This window comes from Muscardinus avellanarius (genome assembly GCF_963383645.1).
Source record: "Muscardinus avellanarius genome assembly, chromosome: 15".
In the NCBI taxonomy this organism is placed as follows: Eukaryota; Metazoa; Chordata; class Mammalia; order Rodentia; family Gliridae; genus Muscardinus; species Muscardinus avellanarius.
The window spans coordinates 14,891,687-14,912,812 of NC_137801.1; the positions used below are offsets into that span (position 1 = coordinate 14,891,687).

General features: G+C 46.2%; 1 protein-coding gene across 1 annotated transcript; it reads right to left on the minus strand.

Moving 5' to 3' along the window:
• Positions 1–331: 331 nt before the first annotated feature.
• Positions 332–20,551, minus strand: MATN3 (matrilin 3; the record flags this gene model as incomplete). The annotated part of the gene is made up of 8 exons (XM_080711916.1): positions 332–391; positions 3,158–3,264; positions 5,103–5,228; positions 9,486–9,611; positions 10,558–10,683; positions 12,014–12,139; positions 15,644–16,210; positions 20,380–20,551. The coding sequence occupies 8 exons, from the start codon at positions 20,549–20,551 to the stop codon at positions 332–334; spliced, it is 1,410 nt and encodes a 469-aa protein (XP_080568042.1).
• Positions 20,552–21,126: the final 575 nt, after the last annotated feature.

Consider the following 21,126-nt stretch of genomic DNA (forward strand, 5'->3'; position numbering starts at 1 on the left):
TGAATATGCTTATCTTTCTAATATAAACATTTAAAGATTAAATGGCTCAATTAGTAGATAATGAAAGAAACATTAAACTTTGTATTCTACTTCCTACTAACCATTTCACAGTCTTAGCAGAGATACACTAAAGTTTGCTGTTTAAGGATCTGCACATTTCTTTCCTTGGAAAAATACCGATTCTCCAGAAAACTCCTTATGTTATTTAGTCAGTAATAGTTGAGCATTTATAACAGCAGCCTATTAGCAGGAACCCTGGAGATACCAGTGTGCAAAGAATGAATAGTAACTCCAACAAGCTCTCCACGTTTCCAGCTGAATTATTAGCACGTTAACGGCGGACTTGTTCATATTCATTTCCTTGCAACTTCTGCAAAATATCATCAAGTGGCTAGTTGTTAAGGCCAATGCCATTTATTATACACATTAGAAAATGTAAACATACTTTCAGACTCTTCAACACAAGAGAAAATGGTTATGACCTTTTATAAGAAAGAGAACAAAACTACTTTCTCACCAAAAGTCTCAAACTTCTCACTAAAGGTTTAATCTACTAAGCCAAGCAAGGGAAGGAGGGATGGGTAAGGAATGGGGTGGGGATTGGGTAGGGGCTAAATCGGTGATGTGTACATATATGTCCACACAAGGTTTTTACCCCAATTTGATGTATGAATACAATGCACCAATAAAAAAAAATTTTTTTAAGTTTAACCTAAAACTTGGGAATTCTATTCTTCAGAGATCATCATAATGGTAGACCACTGCAGTAGTCTTCAAATATTTTTACTTGTAAAATTTAACTAGAAGCCGGGTGTGGTGGCGCACGCTTGTAATCCGAGCATTCGGGAGGCTGAGACCTGGAGGATCGTGGTTCGTGGACAGCCTCGGCTACTTAGTGAGGCCCTCTGAAACTCAGTGAGACCCGGTTTCAAAATAAAGAATAAAAAGTAGGGCAGGGGGGTATAGCTCGGAGGTCGAGTGCCCCTGGGTTCCATTCCCAAACCCGCAAAAAAAAAAAAAAAAAATTAACTAAAAAGCAATCTCTTAGAAGTATGAATGAGGGGAGCACAGTTTATTTTTATTTTTTTTAATTTATTTATTTATTTATTTTTTTTTTTTTTTTTTTTTTTTTTTTTTGGTGGTACTGAGGTTCCTGGAAGCCCTTCTACCTCCGGGCTACACTCCCAAACCTATTTTACAATTTTTTTATTTGGAAACAGGGTCTCTTAACCAGTTTGATCCTCCTGTCTCTACCTCCCAAGTGTGGGGATTACAAGCGTGCGCCACCATGTCCAGCTTTATTTATTCTTGATAAGGGAATTGTTCAACCATCCCTTTGTTTGGCCTTCTAGAGATTTTACTTGTCCAGGAAATGTGAATGCCTTCTTGTGTACTGAGAAGAATGGCGGTCCTGAAGATGGGAGATGGGAAATGAACATAACAGCTGTTTCCAAGTAGCATCTTAAGCAAGCAAAGGACTTGGAAACTGATTCCTTTGAACTGGCAAGTCCACTTACGCCTAGGTTATACCTACCAGAATCGGCATTCCACTCCTCTATGGTACATAGGAACAGAGTTGTTAACTTGAGCTGTGCTGAGGAAAAGCACTTTTTCTATTAATGCTTTCACTAAAGAACTAATTTTGAAAGTTTCTGAGACGATATCATGTTATATTTTGAATTCTCTTTTTGACTACTTGGCTAGCCAGTGTAGAACCACGTGTAATCTGAGATATCACACCCCATCAATCAGCTGCTCTGTTCTGTGCAAATACAGATTTTGAACTAAGAGCCACGTAAAGGAATCATAGTATATGTTAGCATGAGCATATACTGCTATAGGAAAAGAAATCGGTGTGTGTGTGTGTGTGTGTGTGTGGTACTGGGGATGGAACCCATGGGCTTTCTACCCCTGGGCTACACTCCCAGACCTATTTTATATTTTATTTGGAAACACAGTCTCACTAAGTAGCTGAGGCTGGCTTTGAACCTGCATGGTCCTCCTCTCTCAGCCTCCCAGTGCTGGGATTACACGCATGCACTGCCACACCCCACCACTATGCAGCTTTTACATGTAATTTTTTTTTCTTGCGGTACTGGGGATTAAATCCAGGAACATTGTATCTGAGCTACATGCCCAGCCTAATTTCATTTTTTATTTTGAAACAGGGTCTCACTAATTTGCAGAGGGCTTCATGAGGTTGCTGAGGCTGGCCTCGAACCTCCTTTCATAGCCTCCCAAGTACTGGGATTACAAGCTTGCGCCACCACACCTGGATTACATGTAAATATTAAATGAGGGCAACAGTCTGCTAAACCATTAAAAAAGAACTCAAGCCAGGCATGGTGGTGCATGCCTGTAATCACAGTAATTTGGGAGGCTGAGATAGGAGGATGCAGGTTTGAAGCCAGCCTCAGCAACTTCATGAGACTTTGTTTCAAAATAAAAAATAAAATATTGCTGGGGGTATAGCTTGGAAGTAGAAAGCCCCTGAGTTCAATTCCCAGCACCAAAATATATAAAAAATAACTCATGCTGAGCATAAGGGCACACCCCTATAATCCCAGTACTTGGGTGGCTAAGACAGGTGGATAATTCACAGACAGCCTCAGCAACTTAGTGAGACTCTCTTTTAAAATAAAATACTGCTGGGCGTGGTGGCACACACATGTAATCCCAGCATTTGGGAGGCTGAGACCGGAGGATCACGGTTCACAGACAGCCTCAGCTACTTAGTGTGGCCCTCTGCAACTTAGTGAGACCCTGTTTCAAAAACTAAAAAGAATAAAAAATGGGGCAGGGGGTGTAGCTCGGAGGTCAAATGCCCCTGGGTTCTATCCCCAAACCCGAAAAAATAAATAAATAAATAAATAAATAAATAAATAAATAAATAAATAAAATACCGCTGGAGATACATTTTGGAGGTAGAAATCCCCTGGGTTCTATCCCTAGCACTACACACACACACACACACACACACACACACACACACACACACACGTGCTCAAAATTGAAAAATGTGATGTATATTATTACCAGTTATCTTAAAACAACAAGTAACACAGGTGCCCTGAAATGTCCTAAAGTGCTTGGCTCAGTTGCAGTCCCCAGACTGGCTTCAAGCAGACGCAGTAAGCCTTCCAGAAAGGATATGTTTGGTGTTCAGTCTCTGGAGGTAGGAGCTGACCTTCTCCTGGAAGGCCAGCGTGGCCTCGCACCCACACGCATCCTCTGTGGAGACCAGCCTCCGCGCTTCTTCCACGGCTGCAGACGATGACAGTACACAGAACGTTAGAGCTATCTGGGAAACCTCTGAGTCAATATTGCCATTTTAAGACTTACCTAAATGCATTTTCCAGGAGGAAAAGAGATATAAAAGCAAACAGAAAAGAGGTGAACATTCTTTGGAATGATGTCACACAAAAATGTGTGTTAGGGGGCTGGGGAAAATGTTTATAATTCTCAAAGCTGAGTGCTGGTCATAGGAGAGTTCATTGTATTAGTCTCTATATTTTTGTGATTGTCAGAAATTATCAGTGAGATAATTTTTTTTTTTTTTTAAGAAGATGGTTGGGATGGGGAAGGGAGACAGAAATAAGACAATCTTATTCAGGAGGCCGAGACCGGAGGATCGCGGTTTGTGGCAGCCTCAGCTACTCAGTGAGGCCCTCTGCAACTCAGTGAGACTCTGCTTCAAATAAAGAATAAAGCCGGGCGTGGTGGCGCACACTTGTAATCCCCGCACTTGGGACGCGGAGACAGGAGGATCATGCTGGTTCGAAGCCAGCCTCCCTGGTTTAAGAGACCCTGTTTAAATAAAATATAAAATAGGTCTGGGAGTGTAGCCCAGAGGTAGAAGGGTTCCATCCCCCGTACCACAGAAAGAAAGAAAGAAAGAAAGAAAGAAAGAAAGAAAGAAAGAAAGAAAGAAAGAAGGAAGGAAGGAAGGAAGGAAGGAAGGAAAGAAAGAAAGAAAGAAAGAAAGAAAGAATTTTTATGGTCCTGAATCCCCATTAATAAATGAAAATGAAATGCTCTGCTTCCCACCCCCCTTCACCTAACTGCCTGTCGGCTGGCTTCCTGTTGGTTGCTCATCAGCAATTTCCCTTTCAAAATGAACAACGGGGCTGAGACAGGAGGATTGCAGTTAGGGGACAGCCTCAGCTACTTAGTGAGGCCCTTTGCAATTCAATAAGACCCTGTTTCAAAAAATAAAAGAATTGCCGGGCGTGGTGGCTCACGCTTGTAATCCCCGGGCTTGGGAGGCAGAGACAGGAGGATCGCGCAGGTTCAAAGCCAGCCTAGCGCGCTGGCTTAGGAGACCCTGTTTCCAAATAAAAATATAAAAAATCGGTCTGGGAGTGTAGCCCAGAGGTAGAAGGGCTTCCAGGAACCCCAGTACCACAATAAATAAATAAATAAATAAATAAATAAATAAATAAATAACAAATAAATAAATAAATAAATAAAATTTAAAAATAAACTAATCTTAAAGAAAGGGTTAGAAAGCGAATAAGTCACAAAAAATAAAAAATCGGATGCTCTCCCTAATATGCAGAAGCTAGGGAAAAAAGGGTCATAGGAGGAACTCTAGAAGAGGAAGGAGAAACCATAGAGGAGCAAATAAGGCGACCTAACTAAGGGGAATGGGATGGGGGAAGAGGGAAATTCCTAATATACATGATGTACATTAACAAACATATCAAAGCCAATCACGGAACCAAACCTGAGAAGGGGGGATGGGGCGGGGATTGGGGAAGGGCTTCATGAGTGATGTGTGCATGTATGCCTCCACCATCTGATACTCCATTAAGATGTACGACTACAATGCACCCATTAAAAATTTTTTTAAATTAAAAAATTAAGCTTCAGATAGAGACATCAGCTTGAAAGAAGAAGAGGAAGAATAGAACCAGATGATGGAAGGCAGACCATCTGGCAGAGGAGGGCAGTTGCTTTATTCTGTAGACAACCGGAAGCCAGCCATTCTGCCAGGAGCTTCTGCCCAGAGAAAGGATCATAGCCAGAATATATAGAAAGAACAGCTTCCTCCTCTATTTTCCCACCACAGGAAACGGGCTCCTCGCGGGGCCAGTCTTCACCTGAGCACGTCTGCTTGTCTTCATTCAGCGTGTAGCCAGGAAAACAGTCGCAGTGGTAGGAGGCGGCCCCGTCGCTCACGCAAAGGTGCTGGCAGCCGTGTGTGCCCAGCACGCACTCGTTACGGACTAACCGGGGTCAATGCGGGAAAGAAAATGTTCACGTGTTAATGAAACACACGTTTCTGGGAGGAAAAAAGCTTCGGTTTGGTCCCAACTAAGGCTGAGAGGGGCCTCTCAGTGTCAGCCAAAAGCCCCAGGTTGCAGGAGAAAGCCTGGTCCTTCTCCATAGCTCTCAACCCTCTGCTTCACCCGTGGTCCCACACATTCCTCTTCTTTTCCCCTCCTGCAGCTGTCTGCAAGTGACTTACTTCTCTTTTTTTCTACCCATCACTGGGAGGCACCGAATCTTGTTATATCTTACAGCTTACCTTGGGCCTATCTGATGCCAATCAGCATCTCCATATCACCAGCTATTTATGGATCCTCACCAAGAACAACCTATTAGGGTCCTCACTGTACATGGAGCTAAGTTCGCTGTTGCACAAAAAGGACTACATTGATCAAGGACTCGCCCTCTGATCGCTTATAAAACGGGACGGAAAACATTGCCCTGAGACAAGTGTGGTGGCACATGCCCGTAATTCCAGTACTTGAGGGGTTGAGACAGGAGGATAGCAGGTTCAAGACGAGCCCCAGCATCTTAGTGAGACACTCAACAACCTAGTGAGACGTGTTCAAACCAGAAAAAATAAAAATAAAAAGAAGCTGGGAGTATAGCTCAGAGGCAAAAGGCATCTGGGTTCAAGTCCCAGTATCACTAAAAATAAATTAAATAAATAAATAGGGCTAGGGTTATAGCTCACAAGTAGAATGTACCTGGACTCAATCCTCAGTATGAAACAGCAACAAAAAAGAAATAAACCATTGGTCTGAAGACACACATAGATACATACACATCTCACAAGCACAGACAGAAAAATAATAACAATGTTAATAAGAACAGTAAGGATGATGTGTTTGATTGGGTAGTGAAGAAATGTAGATTATCTAACAAGTAAATAACATTTCAGAGACAAAGACAGTTTGCCCAAATTTAAGTACAGGGCAGAGAAAAGTACCAATGAGTCCCATGTCCCAAGTGGTCCAGGACAAAACAAAACAGCAACTTTCCTTCAGTAAACCCAGAAAAGTTTCCTGGGAGGTGTGTGTTCTTCCTCTGCCATTAGAGAAACCAAGGTAAATTTTGTTTCCTTCTAACTCTCTTCTTAAATGTCCTTCCGTGTTCAAACATCGTCAATGGCTCACCAGGGCCCATGGAATCGCTTTGCAAGAAGCACAGGACCCTATATAATCTACCCCTGAAGTGCCTTTCCAAGCCTTAACATGGATGGTCCCCTTTATCCTTACACTTTAGGTTTTTTTTTTCCCAGCAAAATGCCGAATAGCACAATATTTCGTTTTCTCTTCATCCTTGCTCGGCACACACTTTACAGACAGCAGTTGGACATCGTTCCAGCCAGCCCTCATCCGGGACTCCACAGCTAACATGCAAGGCTTCTTACCTCGCAACGGGGGACGCAGAGGAATGGGGCGGCCCGACCGTGGTGTGGACTCCAGCTTTATTACAGTACTGTTCATTATGAGAGTAGCCAGGTACAGTAGCACGCACCTGTAATCCCAGTTCTTGGGAGGCTGAGACAGGAGGATTGCTTTTGGTTTTTTTTTTTTGTTTTTTTTTTTTTTTTTTTTTTTTTGGTGATGGTACTGGGGTTCCTGGAAGCCCTTCTACCTCCGGGCTATACTCCCAGACCTATTTTATACTTTTTTATATTTGGAAACAGGGTCTCTTAAGCCAGCCCAGCTGGCTTCGAACCTGCAACGATCCTCCTGTCTCCGCCTCCCAAGTGCGGGGATTACAAGTGTGCGCCACCACGCCCGGCAGGATTGTAGTTTTAAGACCAGCCCAGCAATTTACCAAGACCCTGTTTCAAATTAAAAAGGGCTGGGGATGTAGCTTGGAGGTGGAATGCCCCCAGAACTCAACCCCCTAAAATAAATAAAACACAAAACATACCGACTAACTTTCCTGCTATTTTGTGGTTTTCCTATATTCCAGTTCTCTGTGAGGTGCTTCATAAAATGAGACAGTATGGCTTTAGTGGTTAAAAGTTTATGTAACCATGCCGGGCGTGGTGGCGCACGCTTGTAATCCCAGCATTTGGGAGGCTGAAACCCAGAGGATCGCGGTTCACAGACAGCCTCAGCTACTTAGTGAGGCCCTCTGCAACTCAATGAAACCCGGTTTCAAAATAAAGAATAAAAAATAGGGCTGGGGGTGTAGCTTGGAGGTTGAATGCCCCTGGGTTCCCAGACCAGCAAAAAAAAAAAAAAAAAAAAAAAAAAAAAAGTTTATGTAACCATGACAGCAAATGCCTGGGTTCAAACTCTGGCTCTACTACTTAGAAGCCTGGTAACCTGAGCGCGTTTCTCAATCTGCCTGTGCCTCGAACTCCTAAACTTGATGTAAGGATTAAAACGTGGCTTTGTGTATGAAATGCTTAAAATCACGCACTGGCCACAGAAGGTGCTGAAGAACATTATCTACTGTTATGTGGGAATAGAGCATGGAGATGTCTGCCTTCGCTGAAAAATGTCCATGATTTTTAAAAAATAAAATGTTTCATTTTATTCCATAATATCTGCTCTTTTCAGGCGGAAGTATATTTTTGTTTTATTTTCTCAGGCCCTTGATGTTCTTGGCAGTTGGAATATTGGCTGAGGGGGGCCCTGTGTGAGCCCTTCTCACCCCAAAGAGCTCAGTCCCACTTTCCTGAGCCCTCCCGAGGTCACCTTTTGCTCCCTCATCTAAAATTCCCATGTCCTCCAAGGCCCATCTCCATCCCAGAACAGCTCCGGGTCCTTCCCCAACTCTTTCCTTCGGCTCAGGTTGATACCTCTCCCTGGCTGCTCGTCCCATCCATGGGGTTTAAAAGGAGATAGTTTTCGCCGAGGCTGTCCATTGCTGAGGTAGAAACTCAAGGTACCCTCTATCTTCACAGTGCTTACTGAAGCCTTAGAACAAAGTAGGTGTCCAAGACTCTTTTACTGATTTCATGTGTGTGTGTGTGTGTGGTACTGAGGGTTGAACCCACGGGCTTTTCTAACTCCGGGCTATACTCCCAGACCTATTTTATATTTTATTTGGAAACAGGTTCTCACTAAGTTGCTGAGAGCCTCACTAAGTAGCTGAGGCTGGCTTCGAACCTGTGCTATCCTCCTGTCTCAGCCTCCCAAGCGTTGGTATTACAGGCGTGTGCCACCACGCCCGGCTGATTTCATTTTTTTAAAAGAGGTACTGTCAATGTCTCATTTCCTGTCATCTGTCCTGTGTGTGTGTGTGTGTGTGTGTGTGTGTGTGTGTGTGTGTACTGGTGATAGAACCCAGGGGCATTCTACCTCTGAGCTACACCCTCAGCCCTATATTTTATTCTTTATTTTGAAACAGGGTCTCGCTGAGTTGCAAAGGGCCTCACTAAGTAGCTGAGGCTGTCCACCAACTGCGATCCTCCTAAGTCCCCCAAATGCTAGGATTACAAGCATGAGCCACCACGCCGGGCATCTGTCTTGACAAGATCTCAAATATAGCTCCTCAAGAGAGAGGAAAAGATCCGTAAACCTTAAAAACATTCGGGAGGCCCACACCAAGCATCACCTCAATAGATAGGAATTTCTCTCCTTTAGGAGTGCTTTTACATGTCTAAATGCCACCCTGTTCTGCCAGGGAGTTTAAATCAAATTAATGAGGATTAGCAGTCCTGGCAGGGGCTCGTTAACCAAGTCATAAGGCTCAGAGTCACTGAAGATTGATCAGCTAGAAACTGTCAAGGAATATCCTGCTTCAGGCTTACTGGAAGATCTCTGTGGCATTCACAAAGTCTCCTTTACTAAAACCATCCAGTTAAGATTAATGCTCCAGAAAAGTTACAGGCCAAGTTTTAACTGGAAAAAGATCAGTTCAGCCTATCACACCAAAAAGTTACCGTCCAACAAACTTCCTCTAAAGTCTCCTGTTTGCTTGAAAAGTCCCCAGTGTACAGCGCTATAAAATTTTCCTGGATGAGGACCCTACATTTAATTCGCTTTTCCCATATCCCCCACTCCCTACCAATTTCCCAGTAATTTTCTACAGTGATCTATGTTTGCAAAAGCCAGTGAGCTCGCCACCCCTGAGCAATGTGTACTGAGTCTTTAAGCATAGTAGAACACCTAAACCCTGAATGTTTAAGTCACCTCTAAGAACCTCTCTCCTGGTGAATTGCTGTTGGTTTCACTACTGTGAAAAGAGCCAGATAGGAAAGAATGCGTTGAGTGGACCTTACTTACCTGAGCATGTTTTCTTGTCTGCATTCAGAGTGTAGCCCTCATAGCATTCACAGTGATGGGACCCTGCTCTGTCATTCACACAAATGTGCTGACAGCCATGTGTACCAAAAGCACATTTGTCTTGAGCTGTCAGAGTCCAGGAACAAAAGAGAAAAAGAGTCTTTCATTATCCATAGAAAAGAACCTCATGTGTATAAAAGGAAAACTTACTGGAGCCTATTCAAAGCCATCAGCATGATTTGCTTTAAGTAGAAGTTAAATAAAATCCTGCAAATGCAGTAATTATTCTCCAGCCTTTTCCAATTCCTTCTCAATGTCATCAGTATTGAGGGGTGTGTGTGTGTGTGTGTGTGTGTGTGTGTGTGTGTGAGAGAGAGAGAGAGAGAGAGAGAGAGAGAGAGAGAGAGAGACGATTGAACCCAGGGGCAGTCTACCTCTGAGCTATACCTCCAGCCCTATATTATTTTATGTGTGTGTGTGTGTGTGTGTGTGTGTGTGTGTGGTACTGGGGTGGAACCCAGGGGCTTTCTTTCTACCTCTGGGCTATACTCCCAGACCTATTTTATACTTTATTGGAAATTGGAAACAGGGTCTCACTGAGTTACTGAAAGCCTCACTAAGTAGCTGAGGTTGGCTTTGAACCTGTACGATCCTCCTGTCTCAGTCTCCCCAAAACTGGGATTACAAACGTGCGCCACCACGCCCGGCTTATTTTTTTTTTTTTAATTTTGAAACAGGGTCTCACTACATTGCTGAGGGCCTCTAAGTGGCTGAGGCTGCCCTTGAACCTGCCTTGCAGCAGCCTCAATAACAGCAAGACCTTCAGTAACCTAGTGAGACCTTGTTTCAAAATAAAAAATAAAGCTGGGGTGTAGCTCAGAGGTAGAACACTCCTGGGTACAATTCCCAGTATGTAAGAAAGGGAGGGAGGGAGGGAGGAAGGGAAAAAGGAAGGAAGGATGGAAGGAAGGAAGGAAGGAAGGAAACCCTAGGATGGCAAGAATGGAAAACAGACCAGGTTTCTGGTCCACGTGGGTGAGTAGGCTGGGCAGGCAGACAGGCGGATACTGACCTGAACACGTTTTCCTGTCTTCATTCAAGGTATAGCCTTCGTAGCACTCACAGTGATAGGAGCCATTTCTGTCGTTCACACAGATGTGCTCACATCCGTGGGTGCTAAGTGCACACTTATCGATAGCTATCAAAAGATGGGCAGAACAAACACAACACATGGCTGCAGAGGGTAAACAAATCATTGCGGGGACATTTATTACACATGTAGAGCTAACCAAGAGGCCCGGGAAAGGTGCTAGCGGAGAGTAAGGGACCAATGCTCTGCTCCAAGCTCTTTAACAGACCCCGGGATGGAGGTAGGTCTTTTACCTTCTTTGTGTCTCATTTTCATTATCTTCAAAATGAGTAGGTTGAATGAAATGATGTCTACTTTTCCTTCCTCTCAAAAAAATCTTTTCTACGATAAAAACAAAGAAACTAACTCCCCTTCTTCATTGATTCTATGTGAGTATCATGTGCCAGGTTCGTGAGGACTTGTCTAAATTTTTCTCTCCTTCTAGGGTTCATGAGCATGAATGGTCACAGAAAGGAAGAGAAAGCCTGCATCTAGTTCAGAAAAAAATCCAGAAAAAATTCCAAGATCTCAGGCAGGTGCAGTAGCGCATATACCTGTAATCCCAGTACTTGGGAGGCTGAAACAGAAGGATCACAGGTTCAGGGCCAGTCTCAGCGACTTAGATCCTATTTCAAGTCCTATTTCAAGGTCAACAATAAAATTAGGCTGGGGTGTGGCTTGAATGCCGCTGGATTCTATCCCCAGTAAAACACACACACACACACACACACACACACACACACACACACACACACATTCATTCTCTCTCTCTCTCTCTCTCTCTCTCTCTCTCTCTCTCTCTCTCTCTCTCTCTCTCTCTCATTCCAGAACCAAGAGTTTTGGAGCCCTTCCTCTTCTTTTTTTATTGGTACATTGTAGTCATACATCTTAATGGAGTTCAAGATGGTGGAGGCATACATGCACCCATCACTCATTTAGCCCTTCCCCAATTCCCACCCCATTCCCTCCTTCATCCCTCCTTCTCAGGTTTGGCTTAGTGATTGACATGTTTGTGAATGTACATCATGTACATTAGGGAATTTCCTTCTTCCCCCATCCCATCACCTCGGTTAGGTGGCCTTATTTGTTCATCTATAGTTTCTCCTTCTTCGTCTAGAGTTCCTCCTATGACCCTTTTCTCCCTAGCTTCCGCATATTAGGGAGAGCATTCGATTTTTTATTTTTTGTGACTGATTCTCCCTCTAACTCTTTCTTTAAAACTAGTAATACGCCTCGTGGCCGGCTGATTTTATATTATCTCCCTTTTCTCCCCTTATTTCTTTGCTGATGGTCAGCCAACAGGAGGCCAGCCCAGAGGCAGGTGGATGAAAGGGGGTCGGGGGCGGAGACCCAGCGCAGCCCACCCCTGGATGAAGGAGAGGTCCCCAGGGCGCCTCACCTGAGCAGGTCCTGGCGTCGGCGTTCAAGGCGTACCCCTGGCTGCACTCGCAGTGGTGCCTGCCGTCGCCATCGCTGACGCACACGTGCTGGCACTGGTGTGTGCCCAGCACACACGGGTCCAGAGCTGTGGGGAGGCAGAGTACAGCGCTCAGGATCAAAAGCCATTGCTCTCCTGGCCCCTTTCTAATTCCATCTTTTCTTCACTGTAAACATTGCCTATTTTTTTTTTCTGCCTTGGGCTTATTAGAAATACCACGCTTGACCTAGACGTGTTGCTGATTTAAAGTCGCAGATCTTGCTAAAAGGACAAAGAGAACCTTGACATTGCAGCCGAAGCCAAATGCTCCCCTCACTCAGGCAACCGGACGTTTTCTTCAGCTTATCCATGTTCCCACGAAAAAGATTTTTGCTTCCTATTTGCAAAACAAACACTGTACTGCCCAAGGGGCTACGGGCTATGTCCCACTGTAGCTGGAACCTGGTTTCCAAGGGTTCTACCATCAAGTGTCTAAACAGTTCACATTCAAACATGCCTCTGAGTGTGGAACTCGCAGTGATCACTTGGGCAGCGATGTGTGTGTGTGTGTGTGTGTGTGTGTGTGTGTGTGTGTGTATGTGTGTTACTGAGGACTGAACTCTGGGCATTCTACCTCTGAGCTCCAATCCCAGCCCTTTTTATTTTTTCTTTTGAAACAGGATCTTGCTAAATTGCTGTGGGTCTCACTAAATTGCTAAGGCTGGCCTTGACCCTTAATCTCAGTCTCCCAAGTACTGGGATTATAAGTATGCACCACCATCCTCAGCTGGTGGGGTGTGTGTGTGTGTGTGTGTGTGTGTGTGTGTGTGTGTGTGTGGTACTGAGGGATGAACTCAGTACTATTCTACCTCTGAGCTCTACTCCCAGCTCTTTTATTTTTCTTGTGAAACAGGGTCTCACTAAATTCCTATGGCTGGCCTTGAATCTGCAATCCTTCTGTCTCAGCCTCCCAAGGACTGGGATTACAGGTGTGAATAATCATGCCCAACTGGTGGGCACACAAATATATACATATTATATTTTTGTGGGGGTTACCCGGGCCTGAACCCAGAAACATTCTATCTCCAAGCTACACTCCAGCCCTCTTTATTTTGTTTTTTGAAACAGGATCTCACTGGATTGCTTGAGAGTCTCACTAAATTGCTGAAGCTGTCCTCAAACCTGTGATCCTCCTGTCTCAGCCTCCCAAGGACTGGGATTACAGGCACGCACCACTATATTTGAATATGCAAATTCAGTAGAGGGCAACTTGGCTAACTGCTTTCTGAACCTCCAACATGAGTTCTTGAGCTCAGGTATCTGTGTATGCAACTTGGGGCGCTAGTATCTACAGGGACAGTGAACTCATTATCCTTGCTAAATATAAACAGGTAAAATAGAAAGAATAATGTAAGATTACATCAGCTAAACGGCATCTCTGTCTTTCTGCTCCTAGACTCACTTTTCTTTCTCTCTCTCTCTCTCTCTCTCTCTCTCTCTCTCTCTCTCTCTCTCTCTCTTTCTCTCTCTCTAGCAGCAGGCTGAAAGATGAATCAATGAATTTAGTCATTTCTGAGCAACCAGAGAGGCCTGTTGGAGAAGGCTGGAAGTAACCCAGGCTCCGTTGCCCTTGGCAACAGGACAAGGCTAATATTTTCCCAAGAAGGACCTTTTCATGGAATGATCATTCCAACCTGTTGACTACAGCAAGCCGCCCCTCGGTCTTCTTTCCATAGAGAGGACATTTCCCCCCAGAACAGCGGGTCTTTTGAACCAGAAGGCAAAGATGGTCACTCACCCTCTGTGACTTTGCGGCCTTCGAGCCCAAACCCCAGTGCTAGCTTTGACACCCAGCTTTGCCACAGACCAGCGTCTGGATGGCGCAGTGCTCACCCACAAGCTTGGGGGAGTTTCCCTGGGAGAAAGAAAGCCACTTTCTTTTTGAAACCCAATGAATGCCAAGGAGATGCCACTAAAGCCAGTGACAGATTGTGAAGGGCCCAGCGTCCCGGGACAGGAAAGGCGAAGGGATCCCAGCCAGGTCTGACTGAGAGGAGGCCAACCTTTGACCAGACCAACACTTCAGCTCCCGTTTCCTGCCCACTCGTGATTCCTGGGTTTCATGATAGCTAGATATAAAGTCTCCTTGAGATTCGCAATTGCGATCATCTGGTCTCACTGTCATTTCTAAAATGTTCTAGAATGTTACTTGATGGTAAGATTACATTTATGTTTTATCATCAATGATCAATACATGCATCTATATTTTAAAATGCAGAATAAGCCTGGCATGGTGCTTGGGAGGCTGAGACAGGAGGATCACAGCTAGCATGTTATAGCTTAGTGAAGCCTGTCTCCAAATTTTAAAAAAATGTTAAAAAGGTGGGTCTAGCTTAGAAGTAGATTGTCCTTGAGTTCAACTCCCAGTGCCCAAAATAAATAAATACAAATTTAAACATAAAAGTGTAGACTAAATGATACAAGGCATCCATGTTTAGATATTCCTCTGAACTAGAAATCTGTACATCTGTACACACTTGCTTGGAGAATCCCGTAGAGGGCTTCGAAAGATGATTTCCAAATGGAAAACAATAAAACCCAAGCCCCACAAATCATCATTCTGATCAGTGACTAAAAATTAATCCCAGCACTTAATAGACTCCTATGGCTGCATCTGACTGATTTCATGCTAAAAATTCCAAAGACGCCGCGCGTGGTGGCGCACGCTTGTAATCCCCGCGCTTGGGAGGCAGAGACAGGACGATCGCGCTGGTTCGGAGCCAGCCTCACTGGCTTAAGAGACCCTATTTCCAAATAAAAAAAAATACAAAATAGATCTGGGAGTGTAGCCCGGAAGTAGAAGGGCTTCCAGGAAGCCCAGTACCACCAAAAAAAAAAAAAAAAAAAAAAATCCAATGAAATGACCGCGTTCAATTCACGCTCCATTCTGAGTGAAGAATGGAGTGGTAGGGGCCACAGAATATGGTTTTTAAATCTGCGTCTTGTGTCTCTCAACCAAACCCAAATCCCAGTCCTTCTGGTCCCTAACCCTATGACTCCACAGAGAGCAGTCAGAGAAAGAGTCCAATCTGAAAACAAGTGTTCACTAAAGGCACGCTGATGGTGCCGCTGGAATACAGCCTGCTGGTCCTCCTGAGACAGAAACCTCTCCCTGTCTCCTGCAAGGGAACAGCAGAGTTCTGTTAAATCTAGAGGTGGTAAAGCTAAAGAAAATATCTAAGGGAAAAAAAACCAGGTAGTGGTAGCTCCGGAGAAGCGACAAGACAGGCCTTCTTCAGTTTTGTTTTTTTTTTTCCCTGACCCCCATCAGGGAACAGCAAGATTATTTATTTACCCTAGATATTTCTAGGCCTTCATATTCTAACGCAAACATGAACATTTTATGAGCAAACCAAGTATGGATAATGCAGCTCTCTATTACTAAACCATGTGTTTAAGTTGGTAACAAACACCAAAAAGACACTGCATGTATTTAAGTTTTCCGTAAATTTCCATCATGAAAGAAGTCTCTTTTTCTCCGGGTATACGGTGAAATATAACGTCTGAAATAGAACATCCTTTCTAGTTGGGAGCCAGGACTTGCCAACTTACCACAAAAGGTTTCCTGGAACCTCGAGGAAAGTTTCTCGATGACCCCGTAGGTCTCCACGTAGAACACGTGCTCATCCAGGGGCTCACTGGCCATCATCTTGAGAGACTCCATGTCCGCCCGGTCCACACCCACTGCGTAAAGCTCAATGCCCGATGCCCGGGCCCGGGCTGCCACCTCGTTCACCTGGTCCTGGGGCCTCCCATCTGTCACAATGATGGCCACCTTGGGGATGCTGGAGGTGGGCCCCCGCGCTCCTGCCTCCACCGTGAAGGCTTCGTCCATCGCCGTCTGGATGGCCAGCCCCGACATGGTGCCTGTGGACAGGGGTGTGATCCGCCCCACCGCCTGCTTCAGGGACTGCTTATCCGAGTACGTCTGTAGCTGGAACTCAATCTTCACAGTACTCGCGTAGTTCACCACCGCCACCCTCGTGTCGGCTGCCCCGATGTCCAGAGTGTCGATGATCCGAGACACGAAGGTCTTCACTTTGGTGAATTCCAGGGGCCGGACGCTCCGAGAACTGTCGATGATAAACACCAGGTCCAACGGCCTGCTTTTGCAAACACCTGCAAAGACGGGGGTAGGGAGCAGAAAAGACGAAGAAATGATCAGACTCCAATCAGAAATGGGACGGTCCAGGCATGGTGGTGCACATCTGTAATCCCAGTACTTGGGAAGTTCAAGGCCAGCCTCAGCAGTCTAGCAAGACCCTGTAATCCAAGGCCAAGAAAGTAGGATAGTAGGTTCAAGGCCAGCCTCAGCAATTTAGCAAAAGCCCCAGCCACTTAGCAAGACACGGTTTCAAAATAAAAAATAAAAAGGACTGGGAGTGTAGCTCTAAGCTAATGCCCTGAGATTCAATCTCCAGTACCCCCTGCCCCGACGCCCCAATAAAAGAGAGAGGAGAAATAACACCTTTTCAGTGACACCCTAGGGATCACAGCAGCACAATCCTGTGAGGCGGGACGTGCAGGTTGTTTATTTTATATTTATATAGTAGGTGAGGCACCTGGGGGTCAGCGAGGAGCGAGGCCTGGGAGCGGTGGAACATGATTGGACTCCAGGTGTCCCGACTCACAGCCCCGAGGTCTCTCCTCCAGAGCTGTTTCTCTGAAGCACAGTTTTCCACCACAAAGATCAACATGATCTCATGTGCCTAGTGAATGCCCTGCATGTTGCCTTTGAACCCCCACACTAAAATATGCTATATGTCATATATTTAGTTAAGTTGAAAGAAATTAAAACATCTCTCTTTTTAAAACAACTCCATAATTTCACTTTATCCCTTTATATGCCCATAGATCGGGGGCATAGAAAAAGAGCTGCATTGAAAATTCTGCCTGGCTAGAGTGGCAGTGGCCCACATCTGTAATCCTAGTACTTGGGCGGCTGAGACAGAAGGATTTCAGGTTCAAGGCCAGCCTCAGCAACTTAGTGAGGCCCTCGGCAACTTAACAAGACCCTGTTTCAAATTGAAAAATAAAGCCCGGTGTGGTGGCACACTCTTGTAATCCCAGCATTTGGGAGGCTGAGACTGGAGGATCGCGGTTCGCGGACAGCCTCAGCTACTTAGTGAGGCCCTCTGCAACTTATTGAGACTCTGTTTCAAAATAAAGAATAAAAAAAAAAATAGGGCAGGAGCTGTAGCTCGGAGGTAGAATGCCCCCGGGTTACATCCCCAGACCCGAAAAGAAAAAAAAAAAGAAAAAGAAAAAGAAAAGAAAAATAAGCCGGGCGTGGTGGCACATGTTTGTAATCCTAGCATTTGGGAGGCTGAGACAGGAGGATTGTGGTTCACAGACAGCCTCAGCTACTTAGTGAGGCCCTTTGCAACTCAGTAAGATTCTGAATAAAAAAATAAAAAGAGGGCTGGGGGTGTAGCTCAGAGTTCCCTAGGTTCCATCCTCAGTACTACAAAAAAAATGAAAATAAAAATAAGCCAGGCATGATGGCACATACCTGTAAACCTAGCACTTGGGAGGCTGAATCAGGTGAGTTGCAGGGTTGAGGACAATCTCAGCAAGTAGCGAGATTCGGAAACCCAGCAAGAACTTGTTTCAAGAAAAAAAAAATTTTTTCTTTTAAAGGGCTGGGTGATGTAGCTTGGAAGCAGAATGCCACTGGGTTCAATCCTCAGTGCCACATAAAGAAAGCAAGAGAGAGAGAGAGAGAGAGAGAGAGAGAGAGAGAGAGAGAGAGAGAGGAAGAAGAAGAAGAAAAAGAAGAAGAAGAAGAAGAAGAAGAAGAAGAAGAAGAAGAAGAAGAAGAAGAAGAAGAAGAAGAAGAAGAAGAGGGGGGAAGAGGAGGAGGAGGAGGAGGAGAAGAAGGCAAAGAAGAAGGAGGAGGAGGAGGAGAAGGAGAAGGAGAAGAGGAATAAGGAGGAGGAGGAGGAGGAGGAGGAGGAGGAGGAGGAGATAAACATTTAAGTTTCCTAAAAGGTTTTCACACATTAGCCAGCTTTTGACAATTTTGCTAGAAATGAAAGCCCATAGCAAAGCTTAGCAATTCCTGGTTGCGGAAACATCAGAATCTGGAAATGATAATAGGATGTGTTAGCCAGGCGTGGCGGCGCAGGCTTGTAATCCCAGCATTTGGGAGGCTGAGACAGGGGGATCTCAGTTCAAGGATAGCCTCAGCTACTTAGTGAGGCCCTTTGCAACTCAGTGAGACCGTGTTTCAAAATAAAGAAAAAAATAGGGCTGGGGGGTGCAGCTCGGAGGTAGAATGACCCTGAGTTCCATCCCCAGTACCGCAAAAAAAAAAAAAAAAAAAAAAATAGAATGTGCCTATTACGGACTTACTATTCAAGACCAGGTTTGTGTTCCAGGTAGTAAAGAACCAGTGCCGCTGAGTGGGAACTCAGTCCTCCCTCTCCCAAAACCATCCTCCAAGGAGGCCGGTGAGGACTAGTAATAAACTCAGTTCTAGGCCCCCACCCCAATTCCTGGCCCTTCTGCCTCAGAGTCAACATTCGACGCTTCAGACTTGCCATTTAAAATCCTGGAGTGCTGCAATTTGTAATAGCCAAAATATGGAACCAACCCAGATCTCCATCAACAGATGAATGGATAGCAAAACTTTAGGAAATACACACAATGGAATTCTATTCAGCCATAAAGAACAAAATTATATCATTTGCAAGAAGATGGAAAGCCCTGGAGAACATTATGTTAAGTGAGATCAGCCAAGCACAGAAGGAGAAGGTACATATGTTTCCTCTAATATGCCCAAACTAGGAAACACAGAGGATACCAGTGGGACTCCAGATAATGGAGGGGAAATATCAGCAAAGTTTGAATGGAAAGATAGGAGAGGAGGAAGGCTGATCTTGATTAATGAGGGTCTACATCTGAACATGTGTAAAATTATGAATAAGACATGGTTAACCTGGACAACCATTGGTGGGAAGGGGGAAGAGAAAATGGGGGCAGGGGGGAGAGGGCACCAAATATAGTTTAAATGTATACTTTTTATGTTCAATTAAAAATTGTAAAAAATAAAATAAAATAAAATAATAAAAATAAAATAATAAAAAAATAAAATCCTGGAGTGTGCAGCAAAGTCCCTGTGCTCCTTCTCAACACATCTAGAAAGATCTTGGAGCGAACAGAAGGCGGATCAACTCGACTGGCGGCAGTGCTGGCCAGACAAGTCGGGACGCCCAGGAAATGGCTTGCTGCCGCCTCTCGCAAGACTGATGCTGGGCGTTTTGGTGTGCAGATAAAATCCTAAGTAAACCATAGGACAGCTTGGTAGTTTGCAGTAGTGGAAAGAGCCCTGGGATCTCAGGGCCCTGGGCTTTTATTCTGGGCGCTGACACTATTTTCTGTGTGTGTGTGTGTGTGTGTGTGTGTGTGTGTGTGTGTGTTGTGGGGGTGTTAGGGTTTGGAACTCAGGGACATTCTACCTCCAAGCTGCACTCCCAGCCCAATTTATTTTTATTTGGGAATAGGTTCTTGCTAAGTTGCTGAGAACCTAAGTTGCTGAGGCTGGCCTTTGTGATCCTCCTATCTCAGTCCCCAAGTACTGGGATTACAGGCGTGGGCCAAGAGGCCCAGCTGGCCCCATCACTTGGATAAGGGTTTCCCAGAGACGCTGTCAGATGACTGGCCTGCTTTGCTCTGCCTTGGGGATAGCAACAAGGGAAATAGGGTCTTTTAAGATCCTAAAGAGCATTGGGAGTGGGGCCTAGACAGTTCAAATAGAACAGGGTCACGGGAGTTGAGGCCAGGATGGTTATGGACAGGTGCTGGGCATCCAGGCGGCTCCTGGGGTTTCCTCCCTGGCCTTCTGGCCCCACCCTGGACCTTCCCCTCTGCCAGATCCTAGAGTCCATCCACTCAGGCAGCTTAAGGCTTTGGGGAGGGGAGAGAGAGTCACCCACAGGAACAGAGATGGACAGCTTTCAAGAGGGCAAATAGACTCAGGAAGGCTTGGCTCCCGACGGACAGAGTCAGGTGTCTGCCCCTGCGACCGACCGCGCCGCTGCCTAGGCCTCCTGCCCCAGGCACCGAGGAATCAGAGCTCCAGGAGACAGACACCCTGGACCTCAGCTTCGCTCGGGCTCCTGGGGACAGAGATTCTCTCCCTAATCCAGGGACCCGCACCCGCAAGGGACTGGGATGCAGGTCACTGGGGCTGCCCCCCTGCTTCAACCCCGGCTCCCAGCCCACCCCGCCCAGGCTGTGGCTCCCTCTGGGGCAGTACTGACCCTGATGCGCCCGCCCCACTGTACCTGCGCCGCGGTCCCCGCCGGGGGGAGCCGGGCGGCGTCCAGGGCTGCCCCCGGGGCCGCGGGTCCCCAACCTCCCGACGCCCGCGCGGGCCAGGGGGCCGGGGGCGGCGGGGGGCGGCAGCAGCAGCAGCAGCGGCCAGAGCAGCAGCCAGAGTCCCGGGAGCTGGAGCATGGTGGGCTTGGCGGGCTGCGGTGCCAGGATCGCTGGTCAGCGCTGGCCTGGGCGCAGGGGCGGCCGATTTAAAGGTCCCGCGCCTGCGGCCCCGCCCCGGCCGGCCCTCCCCAGGCCAACAAGGAGCCTTGTCTAGGCATTCCAGTGGCAGAGGCGGAATGTCTGGGGCGAGGCGGCCAGCGGCGCGGTGGTCACCGCCCGGCCCTGCGCCCCCGCCGCCCCAGGCTGGGTGGGCTCGGCTGCGTCCTCCTTGTAAAACCCGGGGCGGGGGCACCTCTGCAGGCCCGCAGCCTGCTCGACCCTCCTCCAATTTCCCACCTAGCCCAGCCAGGCCCAGCCAAAAGGAGCCCCAGCTGACGCTGCCAGCCCTCTCCACTGCAGATGCGGGCCCAGAGCAGGAAGAAAGCTCCCGGCTGGTTTTTCCCCAGCCAAGCAACCTAGTTTTACTGCGGACTCTTGGTAGAAAGAAGGAAAGAAAGAAAGAAAGAAAGAAAGAAAGAAAGAAAGAAAGAAAGAAAGAAAGAAAGAAAGAAAGAAAGAAAGAAAGAAAGAAAGAAAGAAAGAAAGAAAGAAAG